Raw genomic sequence first — 19423 nt, 5'->3', positions numbered from 1 at the left:
TGTGGAAACATGATGTTTAGCACAAAAGCTTATGTTTTCTTATTTTTTCCTTTACCATACCCACTTTTAAAATGTAAAAGCTTATAAACTGACTCCTCTCACAAATACTGATGTTTCATGTAGAGACATTGAAATGGAAGGGTGATAGAAATAAATAAAACTAAGAAGTTTATAGTTTGCGGTGTCTGTTTACTGCACAAAATAGAACAAGTTTGTTTTTCATCATTTACAATTAATTTGTATGTTTCTCTAACTTTTTATGCACCATTTTCATTATCTGTAACTCCATATATACAAGCTGAAAAATCTTGAAGGAAGTCATCAGCAGGCTGGCCCCTATGGACTCTACTAACACGGGAATACAACACCACCATTATTTTGCATCTGTTAAACTGCACTTCTTCCTTCAGGATTTTTCAACAATACAATGCCTTTTATGTCATAACCATGTGACTGTAATATTGCAAATTCCATGTATGGTATGTCCTCTTCTCAAAGAAAAATCTAGACCTCAGTTTCTTCCACTCCTCTGTATGGCTACTTATAGTATTGACATTCACACTTTACACCAATAATTTCCATGGGCTTTTAAAGCAAATTTCTGCAAGGAAATATTCAAAATTAATAACAATTGAGTTAATTCACTGAATATAACCCCAAATCAAATTGTTTCCAGACTATATTAATGATCAGTATGTTATAAACACATTTTGACTACATATTTTTCCATTCAGTTACTAAACAATAAATGAATGAGAAAATCTTTCTAATAATTAATAATACTGTATATTTCCATAGAAGAAAAAGCACTGCAGCTCGTATCATCAAGCCATAACAGGGGACAACAAATAGTATTCAGAATGTGAAGAGAGAGAGATGGAGAGTAGACAGTAACAATGGTGGATAGTGGAAACTCTTCTACTTCGTTTCCACAAAGAAAATTAAAAAGCCAACAGAACAGGAAAAACCTCCCATTTAAGCAGTCATAACAGTAACAACTGTAAGTATGTTGCTTTTATCTGATGCACATGCTCTATTATATGGATATATGCATAGAAATATTTTGAGGCAGAGAGAATTGAATGCACTTGAGGTAAGACTTAAATTTCCAAGACGAAGTATATGATGGGATTCACTGTACTTCATTAACATTAGGCCATGTGAAACAACAGCAATCAAAACAATTGTCTGAGTGTTGTTGTAAGTGATGATCCACTTCATATTTTAACAATTAAGCCCAGCACTCTTCACCAGAATATCTTGAAAAACCATGCTCCATGACAAGAAGATAAAAACCCATAAAATTACTTCCAGAGGCCCGAAAAGATGGGATAACCTAGAGGACAGGGAGAGAAATAAAACAAAAGTTCCACTAACATAACAGCAGGCCCTGTGGTACAGACCATATACATTACCTGAATTATAATTAGATCAATCTCAATATATAATTGAATGAAGAAAAGAAATAAAATAAATAGGTTTCCTGTTCTAAAATAGCTTATATTAATTGAAAACTGTTATGATATATTTAAAAATTCTATTACAAAACATACAAGACAGCTTTTGTACATATTGCACGAGGAAAATATACTGATATTCATGAACAACAACTGAATTTCTTAAAATAAAGAATAATGATAAAAACAAAAATATTTACATGAAAAAATACAAGTGCGAAGAAGTTAATGACGCTAAAAATTTGGATTTATATCACTGCAATCTACAAATATTCATATATCTGTACAACTGTTAATAACAAAATCTATTTACAAAAGACACAAAGATCTCACAAGCTTAATGAACTTTTATGCTCAAAACATCATAATCACAATCATAACTAATTCTCATTCTCACACATGAAATGACCATTCAAAGTTAATTTGCTGAAGGGAGAACCACCATTTCTGAAATGAAACACTGTTAGGTGCGAACGACAATCCTTCTCTTTCTCCAATATACCGACTTCTTGACACAGAAGGGATATGAAATAATATCTCTCAATTATTAGGTGGGCAGACACTCTCTCAAACACACAAACATATAAAGAGACAACAAAACAAAGATATGCTTGAACAGAGCTGCAGTGTCAATGGAGTTCTAACCTTCTTCAAACATAATAAAAATAGTTTCTCTCTCCATAGATAAGCCTGTTAAGCATAAACATTATACACATTTATATTTACATTCAATATGCCAGGTACCCAAGTAGAAAAAAATATGAACAAATTTTAAAACTACAGCAAGACTTCTCTTTCAACAATCAGGAATCTAATTACATGGAATACCTAAAATTTGGACAGTATACAACATTTTAACAGAAGTATAACACACATTTCTTTGACATTTTTTTTTTTTTTGTTAACCACCTGTAATGAATAACATTAAACCAATGTAAGATCCACTATAAATTTTCTTATTTTGACAATAATTTATTTATTCTTTCCTTTCTGATTTTCGACCAACCTCTGTGCCAGCTTCCATCATAGCGTTAATAATCAAAACGGTGAAATTTGCTGTACTCTATAAATAGTATTAAGAAGTTAGTGTAAGACAAATATTTCAAACCTGCATGCTTGTTTAAAAAGGTTTTGGACAAGAATGTGCATAAGAGAACAATGATCATTATTTTCTAGCAAATTTTACATCACATAAACTAAGAATTATCAGAGGCTACAAAATGCTATGAAGTGTTAAGTTTGCAATTTTTTTCAAAACTTCAAATCACCATATTTTTTAAAAAGAGAAGTTTCTGAACATAAGTATTTCAAACCAATAAAAGATTGGTTGCATATTGTATGGAGGACTAAATCACCCAACTGGAAGCAGTAACTCACATTAATACGAGTGAAACAGCATCGACACATTGCACATTTCAGTTATAGGTGGATTGAAACTCTATTGTTGATGTAAAGAGTAATGAGAGTAGAAGAATTACATCATGAGGAACGCACCATTCTAACAGGTCAGCCAATACTTTGTGATGAAAGAAACACACAAACTATCTTTATCAGCATCCCTGCATTCCTTTCCAGTCCTCTGTATGCCAACCATTTTGCAAGAGTAACAATACACTATATCACAGCTTTGAGGAAGTAATTTATGATAGATGCTATATTAATGCATCACATCTGCAGTCCATATCTGTGTGCCATCATATTCTTACGAGTTGCTATTTCCAGATCCCCAGTTTCTTACTTTCAGTTTCATGAAGATCATCTCAACTGTTATGAATTAAAATTATGTTATTAACTTAATAAACATGAAAAATATATGTAAACTTGTACCCTCAAAATTGTTAACCATACATCATAATAACATTGTAAAAGATTATTAAATTGTTGTAAATAATTGGCCCTCTATAACACACCCACTAAATGAGTAATCAGATGGCATATAGTTTCATTAACCAGTCATAAGGAAGGCATCATTTGCAAAAATGAAATAATCCTACAGTGTTCACGTTTTGCTTGCCCATTTTATCACTACTAGGCAATGTGTGTACACACATCATGTAATTAGGTTCAAAATATAAAACATAAAAATTTGATCCACAGGTATTTTTACAGTTCTCATAGTCCCCATGCATAAACCACTCCAGTCTTAACAGATTTCAAAAGCAAGCCTGCAGTCCTGAACACAATTCTTGTGCACATGATGAGCACTTTATCTGTCTTTTGGAGAGAACAAGATGCATTTCTAATTCTGTACTGTTTCTCTTGCTATTTCTGTTTATACAATATTTATCACACAGCACCAAAGAAGCTTTATGCAATATTTAAAAAAATGAACAATGAAATGATCAGGAAGAATTCATTTCCTCCTTCAGTAACACTGAATAACAGACTTACAAGAACATAAATTTCATACACATCAGTTCACAACATCCACATAGTTCAATTACACTAAGTTACTTCTAAATTTTATGATAAATAAGTCAGGTCAATCAGCAGAAATGATCAATCAATTTCCAAAAAAATAAGAATATTTTTTTTTAAGTTTAGTCAAATCAAATAAATATCATTCAAAATAATTTTACAGTTTTCAGAGATGCTGAAGTGCCAGAATTTTGTCCCACTGTAGTTCTTTTATGTGCCTGTAAATCTACTCCACAACATGAAACTGATGTATTTGAGCACCTTCAAATACCATCGGACTGACACAGGACCAAACCTGTCAACTTTGGGCTCCGCTCAGCCCAGTTAAATATTTTGTACAGTCTGCTAAGCTGTGTACGTCCTACCGTAATAAAAGAGATAGATCATGAACATATTCAACTTGATAATAAATACACTTACTAAAATAAAAACCGTTTATATCAGTACAATTTGAAGTAATCTATAACCGGTTTTTGGAATCCTATCTACATCATCAGTGGATCATTAAAATTTAAATATTAAAAGCACATTTATGTGAATTTTACATGCAAAATTATGTGAATTTTAATATTTTTATTTTAATGGTCGTCTGATGATGGAACTAAGATTCCAAAAACCTGTTATGGATTAAATTATTTCAATGTGTGCTGATAAAGACTAAGTGTATCAACCCATCAGCAACGTTTACAATGGCTTTACATTTTTAGGACGATTATGACTTGATAACACATACTAGTCTTATAGTTTTGTTTTATTTATAAGTCTAATGTACAGATACATCTGTAAGTTAATACTTTGTCCAGAGCAGTTCAATAGAAAGATTGCAAGAAACATAACATACAATGAAGAAGGGCTCCACTGATAACATGCAACTGAATCCTAGTAGCAAGTGAGATTTGAGAAGTCTCCTCAAATTTCCAGGCAGCTCCTAGTCAATTTGGTCAGGTATCCAAATGAGAATAACACATTTCAAAAGCAAGCAAGTTTGAAGTTTTATGTGACTGCTGGTATCGAGATCATAGCCACCTGACGTTTCATTTTAAAATTGCTGCATGAATTGGCCAGGATGTGAATTGTGGTTGGCTTGGTGTGAAGCCGGGGATAAGATGAGATGGCATATGGCTTTTAGTGCCGGAGTGTCCGAGGAAAAGTTTGGCTCGCCAGGTGCAGGTCTTCTGATTTGATGCCCGTAGGAGACCCGCTCGTCGTGATGAGGATGAAATGACGACTACACATACCCCCAGCCCCTGTGCCAGCGGAATTAAAAAATTATGGTTAAATTTCCAGACCCTACCAGAAATCGAACCTGGTACCCCAGTGACCGAAGGCCAGCATGCCAACAATTTAGCAGAGGAGCTGGACAAGCCAGTGATGATGTCACTTCATATAGTATATTTTCTCCAGTGGTTAAGACATGTTACCACACAGCGCTAACCTAACTGCCCTCATCTTCAGCACTCTATATCAAGAATATGTGGAGCCTCACCTTTATATCCCCAACAAGCTAATAGGACAAAAGGGCCACTTTAAACCACCATTTACGTTACTAATGAGACAAAATGTTCAATATATTGTAGAAGTATGTCCTGATGAAGGTTTGTATGGCAATAATGAAACTAATTACATGGCCTCAGTTAACTTGTGTAAGTCTACACATGGAAATATTATTGCAACATATGAATAATTTTCAGTGTCATATCTTCGGTTCCATTTGGCAGCAAAAACCAAAAGGCCTAGGAAGGGGAGTTACCAAAACTTATTTTCCTTCATAATCATCAAACACCAAAGTTTTGTTTTTCAACCCTTTAAACATCTATCTCAGCCAGGATAGAAACCACAACTTTGGGAATGTGAGAATGAATCTCTGCTCTTGATCTTCCAAAACACCATCACAAGAAGAGTGTATGCCTCTCAGGAAACGTAAACATCACGAGTTTACACAACCTTTCTTGAGGAAAACAGTTCTCTGCCTCTCCTGGACTCAGATTATTTAAAAAATCCTGTTTGAAAAGTATCTTTGTTACATACCTGGTATTTTCACATGAATACATCTATCAATGCATAAACTTGAGAAAGACTTTTCAAACCATTCTGCTTCATTAATTGATAATACAATGGAGGAATATGTATGTTCAATTCTTTCTGCCAACTGAATTGTTTCAAATTTTCTCATTCGATAAGTTACGTTGTAGATTTTTAATTACGCACAAGCTTTCAATATATTCTTGAAACCTGATCATTCTGCTTTCAAAGGAGGATTCAGTAGTATCTCCTAAATGCATCTTAGCTTCTGTGCATATTTTATCTTAGTACTGCAGTAATGAAAGACTATAGAGAAATTTCCATGGTATTAAATAAATAAAAACTTCTTGAAGAATATAACGATCTAATTACCATTGAGCTACCACAAGTTGCAGCAACTATTACAAGAAAGAAGAATATTATTTTAAAAAAGAGGAATGAGAATGCAGCATTGTTCTAATGTCATTACCCATAGGGATAGCCAAAATTTATTATTTATTTGATTCCTGTGTTAATATCCGCACTCGAAATCATGGAAGATATTGGGCGTCTAACTCTTCAGTATTACCGAGTTCATTTTTTTTTTAAATTTTGGCTTTTGAATAATATGGCTCTTAACTCAAACACTGTGGTAAATTTTCATAAAACATTAAATTTTATAATGAGATGTATGAAGTTAAATCTTTATGACATCACTGCTGCTGAGTTATTTACCATAAAGGGAAAATTTACCTCATATGAAAAATGGGCTTGAAATAGACAATAGTGTATAGATGATACAGGAGTACAGTAAATTCATATCTGAACAGTTATCAATCAAGTGTGCTATTTTTCTCTAATATATATATATATATTTATTTACTCATATATAATTTTTAAAATGAACACCTCGTAAGTTCTTTACTCTATGATAAATTACATGCACTGGTTAAGGTTGGGGAGTGAGGATGGTCTGAATGGACTTTTTATGGATTTTTCAATTTAACAAATAACATGGACAGCATATCATATGGCAGTGTGTAGAACATGTCTGCATTTTAAAAATCCTTGTTTTAAATAATCAACTGTTTAAAAAAATTAACATTTTAAATTAGATGCTTTAAATGCAAGACCCCTTCACCATTCATAGGCAGTGCTGAATAATTTGAGCCTTTTTTGTAAGAGGGAAGGAACAACGCGAGTAAATATATGTACTGTATATAAATGAAATATTCTTCTGTTTAAGAAATTATATATATAATTTAATTAATAGTGCTGCAGTGCTCTAACTTGTATCAGGAACACATGTATATACCTTATATGTATTATTTCTATTTTCACAAGTTCTGTAAGGCAATATCTGGTATCATATTCCTTATCTACAGACTAAAAATGTATATAAAAAGAATATGGAAACTGCAGCAATATGAACTTGTTATTGTTCCAGAAATACTCACATATGTAAATAGTTTGCACATTGGAGGAGGGAAAAAAATTATGCTACATTTTGCAGAAGATTTAAGGCATTTAAACTCAATGAAAATGGGGAATATTAAGGGCAATTTTTTGAGGAAAATATGTGGAAACAGTACAAAAATTTAACAATGACATGTTCCTCTGTGGTAGGTTACGGTATAATAAGGTTCAGACAGGGCTTTTCTTTAATTTAACACCCAAACTTATCAAAGTCTTTCTTTCCTTACTTGTGTCTCTTTTCAGGCAGGATAATAGTTTATATGGCTTGTAAAAACTATTTTATACTTTCAGATACCTTAATAGAAAAAACTCTCCTTCCCTACCACAAATGTGTTGCTTGCACCATTCTTAGTCCAAAAAATTCTCTCAAGACATATATTATGAATTGGAAGGATAAAAAATAACATCACAAAGAACATTATCTTTCTCATGAAGGGGAGACAGTCATCTGTTAATCAGTCAGCCTTCTGAAAGGAGATATTCAACCCCTTTCTTGTAGTTAATATTAATTAAAAAACTATAAGTTCTTGGTGAAGGACTTGGGAATAAAATGAAAACTGTTCTGTATGCTACATTTTCTGTTTTTCATTTTTCTTCTCTTTTTTTACAAAAAAAAAAAAAAGTCCTTGTAAATAATGCCACATAAGTTCACTATGGAAACATAAACTTGAAGCACGTATCTTGCTGTTCAGGTAAGCACAACGCACACTGTGTTCCTGATTCTCTACATAAGGCAGTAAACAAACATCATTCACTTCAGTCTCATTACACAGATGCCTTCATGTGATGGAGTTGACTTCACACTGTCACAAGTTTTAATTGACAACCAACTGGCATCAGAAGCCAAACAAATAAAAAATGTTATCTAGTTCTTATTAAATGTACTTGATGTAAACTATATAATTATGTTTTAAAAACGGACGGGTAGTTTTTTTCCATACTATACATATATATCACTGTAGATTATATCTCTAAGTATCTTAGAGAAAGAACTACATAATATACATAGCACATAATGGTTTTTACAGTTTTTCTTTTGCCATTAAAGGCAGCACCTTAAAAACAAACAAATCTCTATGCTGCATTTGTGGATCACTTCCAATGCATCATCACATAGTCTGCCCCCCTCCCCACATTCCCAAACTTAAAAAAGGCACCAGTCTGTTAAGTCCAGTCTTTTCTTCCATGGAACAATTATGTTTTGCCCACATCTATAATTATTGTATAAATAATTCTCTGCATAAAACAATTAACAAACAATTACTTCTTTTTAATTAACGATCTGCAAATAGTTTTTCTTTACTGATTACATTTTCAACTACTGACAACCATAATATTATAGATAATTATATATATATACTAATATATATTCTCTTACCGACTGTTTGTCAATTAACTTAGAAAGATAAAAGAAGATTCTTTAATCTTTCTGATTTTCTGTACACACAACACTGAACAGCACATTCCTATCAGTTTATACCAATTTACTTCACCAATAATAAAACAGAAGTTTCTTTGTGTTTATTATTATTATTATTATTATTATTATTATTATTATTATTATTATTATTTATGGTGACAATTATTATAATCATCATTATTTATTTATTTCACAGCCTGTATTTTGGTGGTGTGTTTATTTAGGAAGATGCTGCATAAAACCTTAAATATACTTTGCATACTCGTCCCTCCAGTTCGAACACTATCAATCACTATCACAACCGTTGAAACTTATTCTTCGTTACCGGTACAACAGAAATAATGAACTACTTTCTATTGTTACCAGTCAGCGGTTACTTAAGAATGAGGGGGGAGGGAGGGAGAAATATGACTAAATCATCATGTAACTCATTTCATCATATCTAACCAAAATGAATCATACTTCGTCATCATCATAGACTGATAAGAAACTTTTTCCTCTTATTAAGCGGTTAAACATTGCCTCTCTCCAGTAAAACAAAGAATGTTTCTTATGAAATTCAGTCTCATACATGCAACTTAAATTATTGCTAGAGGTATAACAGTTCTACAAATAGGAAATCAGCACTTAAGTTCAAAAATTAAATATTTAAAAATGAAATGCCATATTTCAATATGGGAGTCAAAATAACAAAGCAATGACTTTACATATGCAATGACTCTTTTAGACTTTATAAATAAGCAAAGTAAGATTTTATTTAGGTAAAATTTGTTTCTTTATAAAAAATATTATTCAGTGTAAGTGTTAGGTTTAATATTACTATGATCTTTTTACTTATAGCCTACTTATTTTGCATCAGACATTTCTTTTAAAATTCTTGTCATAGGTACATTTACAAGTGAAAGTGTACAACTTTGGTAATTAAAAGTTTTTTTTTCCAAATGATTAATTTAATGAAGTGTTATAGCATAACCAGAGCATACATTTTTATGTTGTATTCTCGGTCCAAAATGAAAACTTACGAGATTTGAAAAAGTTATACGGAATAATACATCACCTATTTAAGTGTCCTGTATCCAAAGGAAAATTTCAACAAAAAATTTGTAAATTGTTTATCAGAAATACCTACTACACTAATTTTATTTTCCAGCAAAATTCTATATACAGTGAAATGCCGATAACGTGCACCCATTTAATACACAGTTCTTTCTTAGGTCCCTTAGGTCCCTGCACGTCTCCCAAATCCTGCCTACTACATTTTATTTGTGGAATATTTTCAATTAATTTTCAGCAATGCTTGGAAGAAAAGTTAAATTTTCATTATTTCTTCCTGACAGGGTATTCCACACTTTACCTGCTTTGTTCCCCCTTCTCTTTCACACTCCCATTACCTAGTTCTGGAAAATTTTGCTTGTTGTCAGTTTCATGTTGCCCTTGGAATACTGAAGTGTGTACGTTTTTTCCTTTGTCAAATAATTTAGAAATCTTAAGGAAGCAGGATGTAAACAGGACTCTTAACCAGAAACAACTTGCCGATTCATTAGACATCCTAATGTTAACACATGGAACAATAATCAAGACTCCGAATTCAATGGCTACGTCTGCGTCGTTAAGAGGATGCAAGTGGGGGAAAATAAAATATGCTAAACATGAGGATTTGGAGAGGATTTTAGAGTAATGCCTTCATCAGTCCCAGAGCTCAACAATACCCATAAGCAGACCCATCTTGTCATTAAAAGGTCTAGTGTTGTAAAAGCTAAATATTGCATAACAATATGGCAAAGAGTATATACCCATAAAAATGCTTTCAAAAATTGAACATGCTTTGTATCCATTATACTGTACATATATGGTGGTTGTCTTCTGCGTAACACATGATCCAGATCTTATTGTTATATAATTTGGCCTATTTGCATACTTTGCATTATTTCATGATCTGAAAATTCTAAGTTTGAGTCATAAAGGATATCTCATAATTAAGTGCTTGAATTCTCAAATGATATGAACATGTCGCTTCTAAGTATATCATTATGGAGGTGAGATGGTAAAACTGAGCTCCAACCAATTAGTGTGCATCAAGAACAGACTTGAATATTTTGAGTCCTTTGAGTTGTTTGATTATTATTATTATTATTTATTGTCTTGTTTTATATGGCGGGACTCAGGCTATGAAGCCTGCTATTCTGTTTAGTGAAGGGAATATCATGTCAAGCTTTTCTCTACTTGTTTTAAATATTGTAACTCAAAATAAATAAACTTGTTGTCCTCTTTCAACTCTGAAGTTCAAATGTCTCATTGTTAAATGCATATCATGATTATGCAAATCTGTCCCTTACAAATTCCTTTCTTCTTGAACAGTTTGTCTGCTGAAGCTGGGTAAGACAGTGAAAACTGCTCGCACTTGTTTGTCCTTCATCAGATAAACATTCATCCCACTTTACAAACCGCTATCAGTATCCTATCACATCCTGTAAAATATTATGGATTTGTGGGACATCAATACTAACATCTTATAATATTTGTGAAGAGTAAATTTAAATATGATCATTTTCACAGCATTTTTATTCTTCATGATATAATACCGGTAATTTAGGTAAGAACAAATGGAAATATTTGAGTGACTAACGCCCTCTGTATATGTCAGATACCTCATAAAACCTAACATGTATGGTATCAATCACAATCCTCTGGGCAGACACATTATAGTAAAAAAATTAAAAACGGTGCCTGCAGCACAGGTTGCCTACATACTATAGCAGCGTGTGTGCGGCGTACCATACGAATAATTATGTATCATTTCTTTTTCTTCTCATTTGTTTTATACTGCACCGACACAGACAGGTCTTACGGTGATGGTGGGATAGGAAGGAAGCGACCATAGCCCCAGCATTTGACTGTTGTGAAAACCATCTTTACGGCCACTACTTCCTCAATCCTTGCATCACTGGAAACATTTAGTGCTATGTTAAAAATGAGGAAATATAGCTATAATTCAAACCTTCATGAAAGCAAAAGAAAATACTTTCCCCTGGCTCATGGTCTAAAGATTACAGTGCAATGGATTCGTCAACTATTATCCATGGCAAGAAAGAGAAAAGCAAAACGTATCTGGGACAGAAATCACTTAGCGTTCCTACTCTTTCTTTCTGGTGTTTTGTCGTACACAACACTGCATAAATTAAACTTCATATTCATGGTAGAGAAATACATTTATACCACTTGTTCACTCATAAGTAAAGCTGTTTAAAAAATGATCTATTTTGCTTTGAGTTTTAAAATGATAAGTTGAAAATGTAGATTGAAAACATTAATCATTTTAAGGATTAAAATAAATAAATAAATAAATAAATAAATAAATAAATAAATAAATAAATAAATAAATACTAAAGTACATTGAACAAATACAGAGAGAAGAGAGAGTTATGGCTGCGTGGTTTGGGTCAGCTTGCATTTGGACGATAGTTGGCAGCCCTCAAGATGGTTTTCCATATTTTCCCATTTTTGTACTAGGCAAATGCTGGTGCTCTAACTAATTAAGGCCACATTTGCTTCCTTCCCACTCCCAGCCCTTTCCTATCCCACTGTCTCCTTAAGACCTTCCTGCATTGGTACAATGTAAATGAGTCATCAAAACCTGAGTCATGGTCAATCAATTCTTTAGATGGACTTCATACTCACAACAATTCATACATGAAATATTCCTTTCTGAGAGAGGCAACTTGTAACCACTAACTGTCTCTTTTTTGAAAAATCAATGGACCTTTTTTTGGATAGATATGATAACTCTATCACACTTGATTAAAATATTGTCAAAATTCTTTCTTTACACTGCCTTCATTTCATCTGTATGCATCGCAGTGGAAAAAATAAAGAAATAATATTGTAAAAGCTATGGAAACGTGGTTCTGTGAGTTTAAAAGAGAGTAAGAGAGTAAAAGAACATTACATACTCATAACAGGAGTTGTAATGAAACTTCCTTATTCTCTCGTTTGCAGTGAAGGTGCCTACCATTTTCCACATCTTCCTTCCCTTCTCCTGTGCCCTTTTTCATAATAGATACTTATTTCTTTATGATTCTATGGACAATATATCAATTTTACAGAATGGCAGTAGTCTCCTTGAATGGGACCAACAACCCTCTACAGGGAAACATTGGCACCGTTCTTGTTTCTAGCATCACAGATATCCAACAAAATCCTCTCCCACTATGGGATATCCCCAGTAAAAACATCAGTGTGTCATCTATTTTGCAGAGATCCTTTATCCCCATTTCACAGTCAAGCTGCAGAACACAAGAGAGGAGAGATGTTAAAGGAAGTCACCTTAATTGTAAAATCTGCAGAGCAACAAGTGATTTTTGGATTTCAAATTTTCAAATTGATATAATATCTGACATTGAGTGGATGTTACCTTTCCATTAAAATTAGACAAGTACACTCGCCGGCAAATTTATCCAATCAAGAGGCAATAACTCTGTTCTCATCGCAAATTATTTTGTCAAATTTTACTGAAACTGAAATTTCTTGTTTTTCTTTTTAAGGAGACAACTTATTCATAACTATCTGTAACCATGGTGCACCAAAAAGTACTGACCAAATGAGTGGCCACACAGTTTAGGTCGCATAGTTGACAGTTTGCATTTGGGAGATAGTGGGTTTGAACCCCATGGTCAGCAGGCTTGAACATGGTTTTCCATGGTCCCATTTTCACACCAGACAAATACTGGAGCTGCACCTTAGTTAAGGTTACAGTTGCTTAGTTCTCACTCCTAGACCTTTCCTATTCCATCATCGCCATCTGCGTCGCTGCGATGTAAAGCAAATAGTCTTTTAACAAATATTGAAATGCAAGTTTATTGTAAGGAAAATTTTAAAACACAATCACGACACAAAAAATGTAATGCTAAATGGAAATGTTTCTGTACCAAAGGTTAATCAGGGGAAAGTCAACATATGCAGACCAGCAGCGGGAGTTGTCTCCTTGCGCTCAGACAACAGTCTGTATTTGCTATGGCATACTTTGAGCTAATCTCTGGATGACATCCTGCAGCAGGGCTTCCTCCTTCTTCAGGACGATATCTCACATTGAGACCTACATTAATTTACCAAGTTCTATTGCTGAAAATCGCGTGAAATGATGCTCAAATTCTGAAAATATGATTCTCAGCCCTACAAACGAGATGCAATGAGATCAGGGGCAGAAACTTATTGAACAAATTAATTTGCAATGAAGCAGGGCACTGTCTCGTGATCGGATAAATTTGCCGGAGAGTGTATTTTATTCCATAGGAATTCCCTCTGTTCGGTACATGGAACCTGAAATAGAAGCAATGTAAAGGCAGAAGACCGTGTGGTAACTAGAGCAACTGGTGCTGTCATTATATATTAATACAAATTCAGCAAGACAAGGAATTAATACCATGAATCACGAATACCGGGGAACAAAGCCAGCTTTCTGGAGAACTGTACAATTTCCACAGCATGAAATTTGTTAATAAAATTACCATCTACAGTTCTAGCTGTAGAAACTCTGTACCACTGTGTTCTCTTATAAATGCATTACAATCAATTTTCTGTGAAAATTTCCTCAGAAACAAATGAACTGGGAATTAGAGAGTAAAATAATGGTAGTATTCTCTCTTGACTCTTCTTCACTTGTTCATTCCTTGCCTGCTACATCCATATTACTCTTTGGACTAATTCACACGCACTTAAAATAGTGTGACATTAACCTTCAATAAAACAGGAGTTAACTAGTTTTTCCCTCCGAGTACGATACCATCACAGATCCTTGGCTTGCCCATTATGCACATTACGGCATGCAAAATGCATGCATAAAGTGTCTTAGACGTAGCGTTTAGGGTATCACATCCCAGATCTCAGCCAGGAATGGAGGCAGTTTCTTGTTCTTCAGTTTCAGCGAGAAGCACATTTCAGAGTTCTGGTTGCCAAGCGTACGTAGCTCCGTCAACACCGATAGCAACTTGGCGAAGATCATACCAGACTTCGGTTTGCGTCGGTTATCAACGTACGCTCTCAATGCTTCGAGGTAGATTTCTTGGATTTTTTCAACCTTCCAACCCTCGATCAATGATGGACGCTCTGAAGCAGAAAAATACAAATTAGGCAACAGATAATAGAACAGAGAAGTAAAGTTAAGTGAATGACCTCGTCTGGCCAAATGGCCAATGAATAGAGTGGAGATCAGGGTTCCATACTTGAAGTTAGTACAGAAGGTAAGGGACAACTTAATCGGTACCATGCTTCCACTGGCATTTACGCCATAAAGAAATACCTATCTTCCATGCACTTCTGTAGCTTAACAAGTGGACCAAGAACCCATGGGAGGTAAAAGAATAGTAAATATCTGTTGCCACCACCAAGTCCTAGGAGTCAGGAGGCTAACCATACAACCATTATGACTGAGTAGATGCAAACTACTTTATATCTAACTAGCAAGATACCCGTGCTTCGCTACGGTATTATACTGACATTTATAATTGAATGCTTAACATTTTATATATAATTCGCCAAATTTCGCGATGTGATGGCAATGTTCCTCCCATTTTTTTCAAACTTTCTTTTCAGCAATCGATTTCGTACTTCCCGGGCTAGCTCCAGGCATTCCACCCAGTCAGTTGAGTCGCTAAATCCTTGCCATCCTTTCCTATACGCATTTTTATTATGGATAAAATCCTTGAGGAGGTCCAGCGGTGTGCCTTATTGGTACTGAACCCGCGGCCGGACTGCATTCTTAGTCATTACCCTGTCAGGACCCGTTTCCAGCGCAGTCTGCACATTTTGACGACAGTCCAGAACATTATTATTATTATTATTATTATTATTATTATTATTATTATTATTATTATTATTATTATTATTATTATTATTATTATTGTTTTTGTTGTTGTTCTGGACCCCACAGCAAGCTGCAAGACCACTACTTGGCAGAAAATTACGCCTGCTGCCATTGTCATTGCTGACAATATAACCAGCACCATTGTCGCGCGTAGGCAAGTGCGCGGGATTTCTGGCGATACGAATGATATACTTCCGTGCATAATTGACCTTATTATAGAGATGAACAATTGCACGGTCAATATCATTCCTATTGTTTATTTCAAATGTGTTTACATTTTTATTTATATGCCAGGAGAATCTACTGTAATCTAACTTTAAATTCTCCAAAGGAAAAGATGACTCTTGAAAACAAACCCAGGAAAGATTAAAAATGATTGGTTTATGATCAGAATCAAGTACATCATGAACAGTAAAATCAATTGGTCTCAACTCCTTTTTCACCCCAACCCCCTTAAGTTGATTTTCCGCCCCCCCCCCCCCCAAAAAAAGGAAGGCGTGTTTATTTATGTTTAAACGAGATTTCAAATACCAATGTTCACGTCTGTTACCTTTAGTTTTAAAATATATAATTATCCCCATGAAAGAATTCACTTTTGTCACTTCCTTTCACCCCCCCCCCCAATTAAGTGAATTTCCCGTTAAAAAATACTTGTTTCTTCATTAGTAAAGGATCTTCTAAATATCAGTAATCACGACTGTAACATCATCAGTTTTTGAGATATGTGTCCTCATAAAAGGAATTCAACTCCTTTTCACCCCCACCCCCAAGATGATTTTCTCCCCAAAATGAGTTTTTCTCTGTTTTTAAAGAAGATCCAAATACCAATTTTCACTTCTGTAACAACTTTAGTTTTTATTAGATGTAAGTATCCTCATACAATTAATTCAATAAATTTTTTAATTCTTTCACCCGCCCCCCCCCCCCCATTGAATTTATCGAAATCAAAGGAATACCTGTTTCTTTACTTTTAAAGCGGATTCCAAATACCAATTTCTATGTCTGCAACATCTTTCATTTCTAGATAATAGCATCTTCATACAAATAATTCAACTAATTTTTCAATTTCCCCCCCACCCCTTTAAGAGGATTTCCAAAAATAAAAATATGTATTTCTTTATTTTAAAAGGAGATTCCAAATACTAAATTTCACGTCTGTATCATCTTCAGTTTTTGAGATATCAGTATCCTAATAAAAGGAATTCAACCCCAATTTCAGTCATTTCAACCCCCCACCCACGTGGTTATTCCGAAAACAAAAAATACATGTCTTAGTTTTAAGGGAGATAAAAAAAAATACCATTTTTCACTTTTCTAACATGTTAAGTTTTTGAGATATGCTGTAGACATGCTCATTTCAAAATTTCACCCCCTTTTTACTGTATTTTCCCTTAAGTGGACTTTCCGAAAAAAATCAACTGTGTTTCTTTACTTTTACAGGATATTCCAAATTCTAATTTTTAAGTCTGTAACGTTTTACGTTTCTGAGATATACTGTAGATATAATCTTTCTAAAATTCACCCCATTTTTCACTCCTGTTTAACCCCATTAATTGGATTTTCCAAAAACAAAAAAATGTGTGTTTCTTTATTTTTAAAGGAGATTCCAAATACCAATTTTCAGGTCTGTAATATCTTCAGTTTCTGAGATATAAGTATCCTCATTAAAGGCTTTCAACCCATTTTTATCCTAATGAGATTTTCCAAAAATGAAAAAATACGTAGTTCTTTATTTTCAAAGGAGATTCTAAATACCAATTTTTACATTTGTAAACTTTTTAAGTTTTGAGATATAGATGCACTCATTTTAAAAATTCACCCCCCTTTTCAACCCCATAGCGATGGAATATCCAAAAATCCTCCCTTAGCGAGCACCTACATTGTAAAATAAATGTATCCTCAAAATTTCAGTTCTTTATGTCCAGTAGTTTTGGCTCGGCTATGATGAATCAATCAGTCAGTCAGTCAGTCAGTCAGTCAGTCAGGACAAGTTATTTTATATATATAGATACCCCAAACCATTAGTAAAAATAATAAAATATATTCAGTTGAGGTGTAAAGTTAGGCCAGTCAAAATTTATTGCCCTAAATATAATTCTCAGTATCATGAAGTGTTATTTGAGAAATATATGTGTAATTAAAAAGTTTTGACCTCCTAACTGAACTGTCTATTGCACCCTCTTCCTTCACTGACTATTATGAGTTCCTTTTCATGTTCCTATTTTTATACAACTAACCAAATACACTGACAGAGCAAATGCAACACCAAGAAGGAGTGGTCAGAACTTTATGCCAATTGCAAGGTAGACTGACGTCACTGAGGTATGCTCATGATGTGAAATGCGCCGCTGTGCTGCGCACGTAGCGAACGATAAATGGGACACGGCGTTGGCGAATGGCCCACTTCGTACCGTGATTTCTCAGCCGACAGTCACTGTAGAACGTATTGTCGTGTGCCACAGGACACGTGTATAGCTAAGAATGCCAGGCCGCCGTCAACGGAGGCATTTCCAGCAGACAGACGACTTTACGAGGGGTATGGTGATCGGGCTGAGAAGGGCAGGTTGGTCGCTTCGTCAAATCGCAGCCGATACCCATAGGGATGTGTCCACGGTGCAGCGCCTGTGGCGAAGATGGTTGGCGCAGGGACATGTGACACGTGCGAGGGGTCCAGGCGCAGCCCGAGTGACGTCAGCACGCGAGGATCGGCACATCCGCCGCCAAGCAGTGGCAGCCCCGCACGCCACGTCAACCGCCATTCTTCAGCATGTGCAAGACACCCTGGCTGTTCCAATATCGACCAGAACAATTTCCCGTCGATTGGTTGAAGGAGGCCTGCACTCCCGGCGTCCGCTCAGAAGACTACCATTGACTCCACAGCATAGACGTGCACGCCTGGCATGGTGCCGGGCTAGAGCGACTTGGATGAGGGAATGGCGGAACGTCGTGTTCTCCGATGAGTCACTCTTCTGTTCTGTCAGTGATAGTCACCGCAGACGAGTGTGGCGTCGGCGTGGAGAAAGGTCAAATCCGGCAGTAACTGTGGAGCGCCCTACCGCTAGACAACGCGGCATCATGGTTTGGGGCGCTATTGCGTATGATTCCACGTCACCTCTAGTGCGTATTCAAGGCACGTTAAATGCCCACCGCTACGTGCAGCATGTGCTGCGGCCGGTGGCACTCCCGTACCTTCAGGGGCTGCCCAATGCTCTGTTTCAGCAGGATAATGCCCGCCCACACACTGCTCGCATCTCCCAACAGGCTCTATGAGGTGTACAGATGCTTCCGTGGCCAGCGTACTCTCCGGATCTCTCACCAATCGAACACGTGTGGGATCTCATTGGACGCCGTTTGCAAACTCTGCCCCAGCCTCGTACGGACGACCAACTGTGGCAAATGGTTGACAGAGAATGGAGAACCATCCCTCAGGACACCATCCGCACTCTTATTGACTCTGTACCTCGACGTGTTTCTGCGTGCATCGCCGTTCGCAGTGGTCCTACATCCTACTGAGTCGATGCCGTGCGCATTGTGTAACCTGCATATCGGTTTGAAATAAGCATCAATTATTCGTCCGTGCCGTCTCTGTTTTTTTCCCCAACTTTCATCCCTTTCGAACCACTCCTTCTTGGTGTTGCATTTGCTCCGTCAGTCAGTGTATTTTATTGTTTTAAATCTTAAAGAATCGTACATCTTTCCCAAGTTAGCATTGTTATGAATAAACATGAAATTTACCAATAATAATGTAAAAGTATGGAATAAAAATTGGGTTAATTATTTTGCATGAAAAAT

General features: G+C 35.2%; 1 protein-coding gene across 1 annotated transcript in view; it reads right to left on the bottom strand.

Annotated features, from left to right (window-relative positions):
* Positions 1 to 14012: 14012 nt before the first annotated feature.
* Positions 14013 to 19423, bottom strand: part of LOC136863413 (ecdysone receptor) — a 372729-nt gene continuing 367318 nt past the window's right edge. The window contains exon 8 of the mRNA XM_067139824.2: positions 14013 to 14874. Coding sequence (XP_066995925.1) covers positions 14630 to 14874 — 245 coding nt within the window. The 3' untranslated portion in view covers positions 14013 to 14629. The remainder of the gene's footprint in view (positions 14875 to 19423) is intronic.

The sequence above is a fragment of the Anabrus simplex genome, chromosome 2, assembly GCF_040414725.1.
Source record: "Anabrus simplex isolate iqAnaSimp1 chromosome 2, ASM4041472v1, whole genome shotgun sequence".
Classification (NCBI taxonomy): Eukaryota; Metazoa; Arthropoda; class Insecta; order Orthoptera; family Tettigoniidae; genus Anabrus; species Anabrus simplex.
Note: the sequence above shows the minus strand (reverse complement) of the source record. Positions and strands in the feature narration are given on the sequence as shown.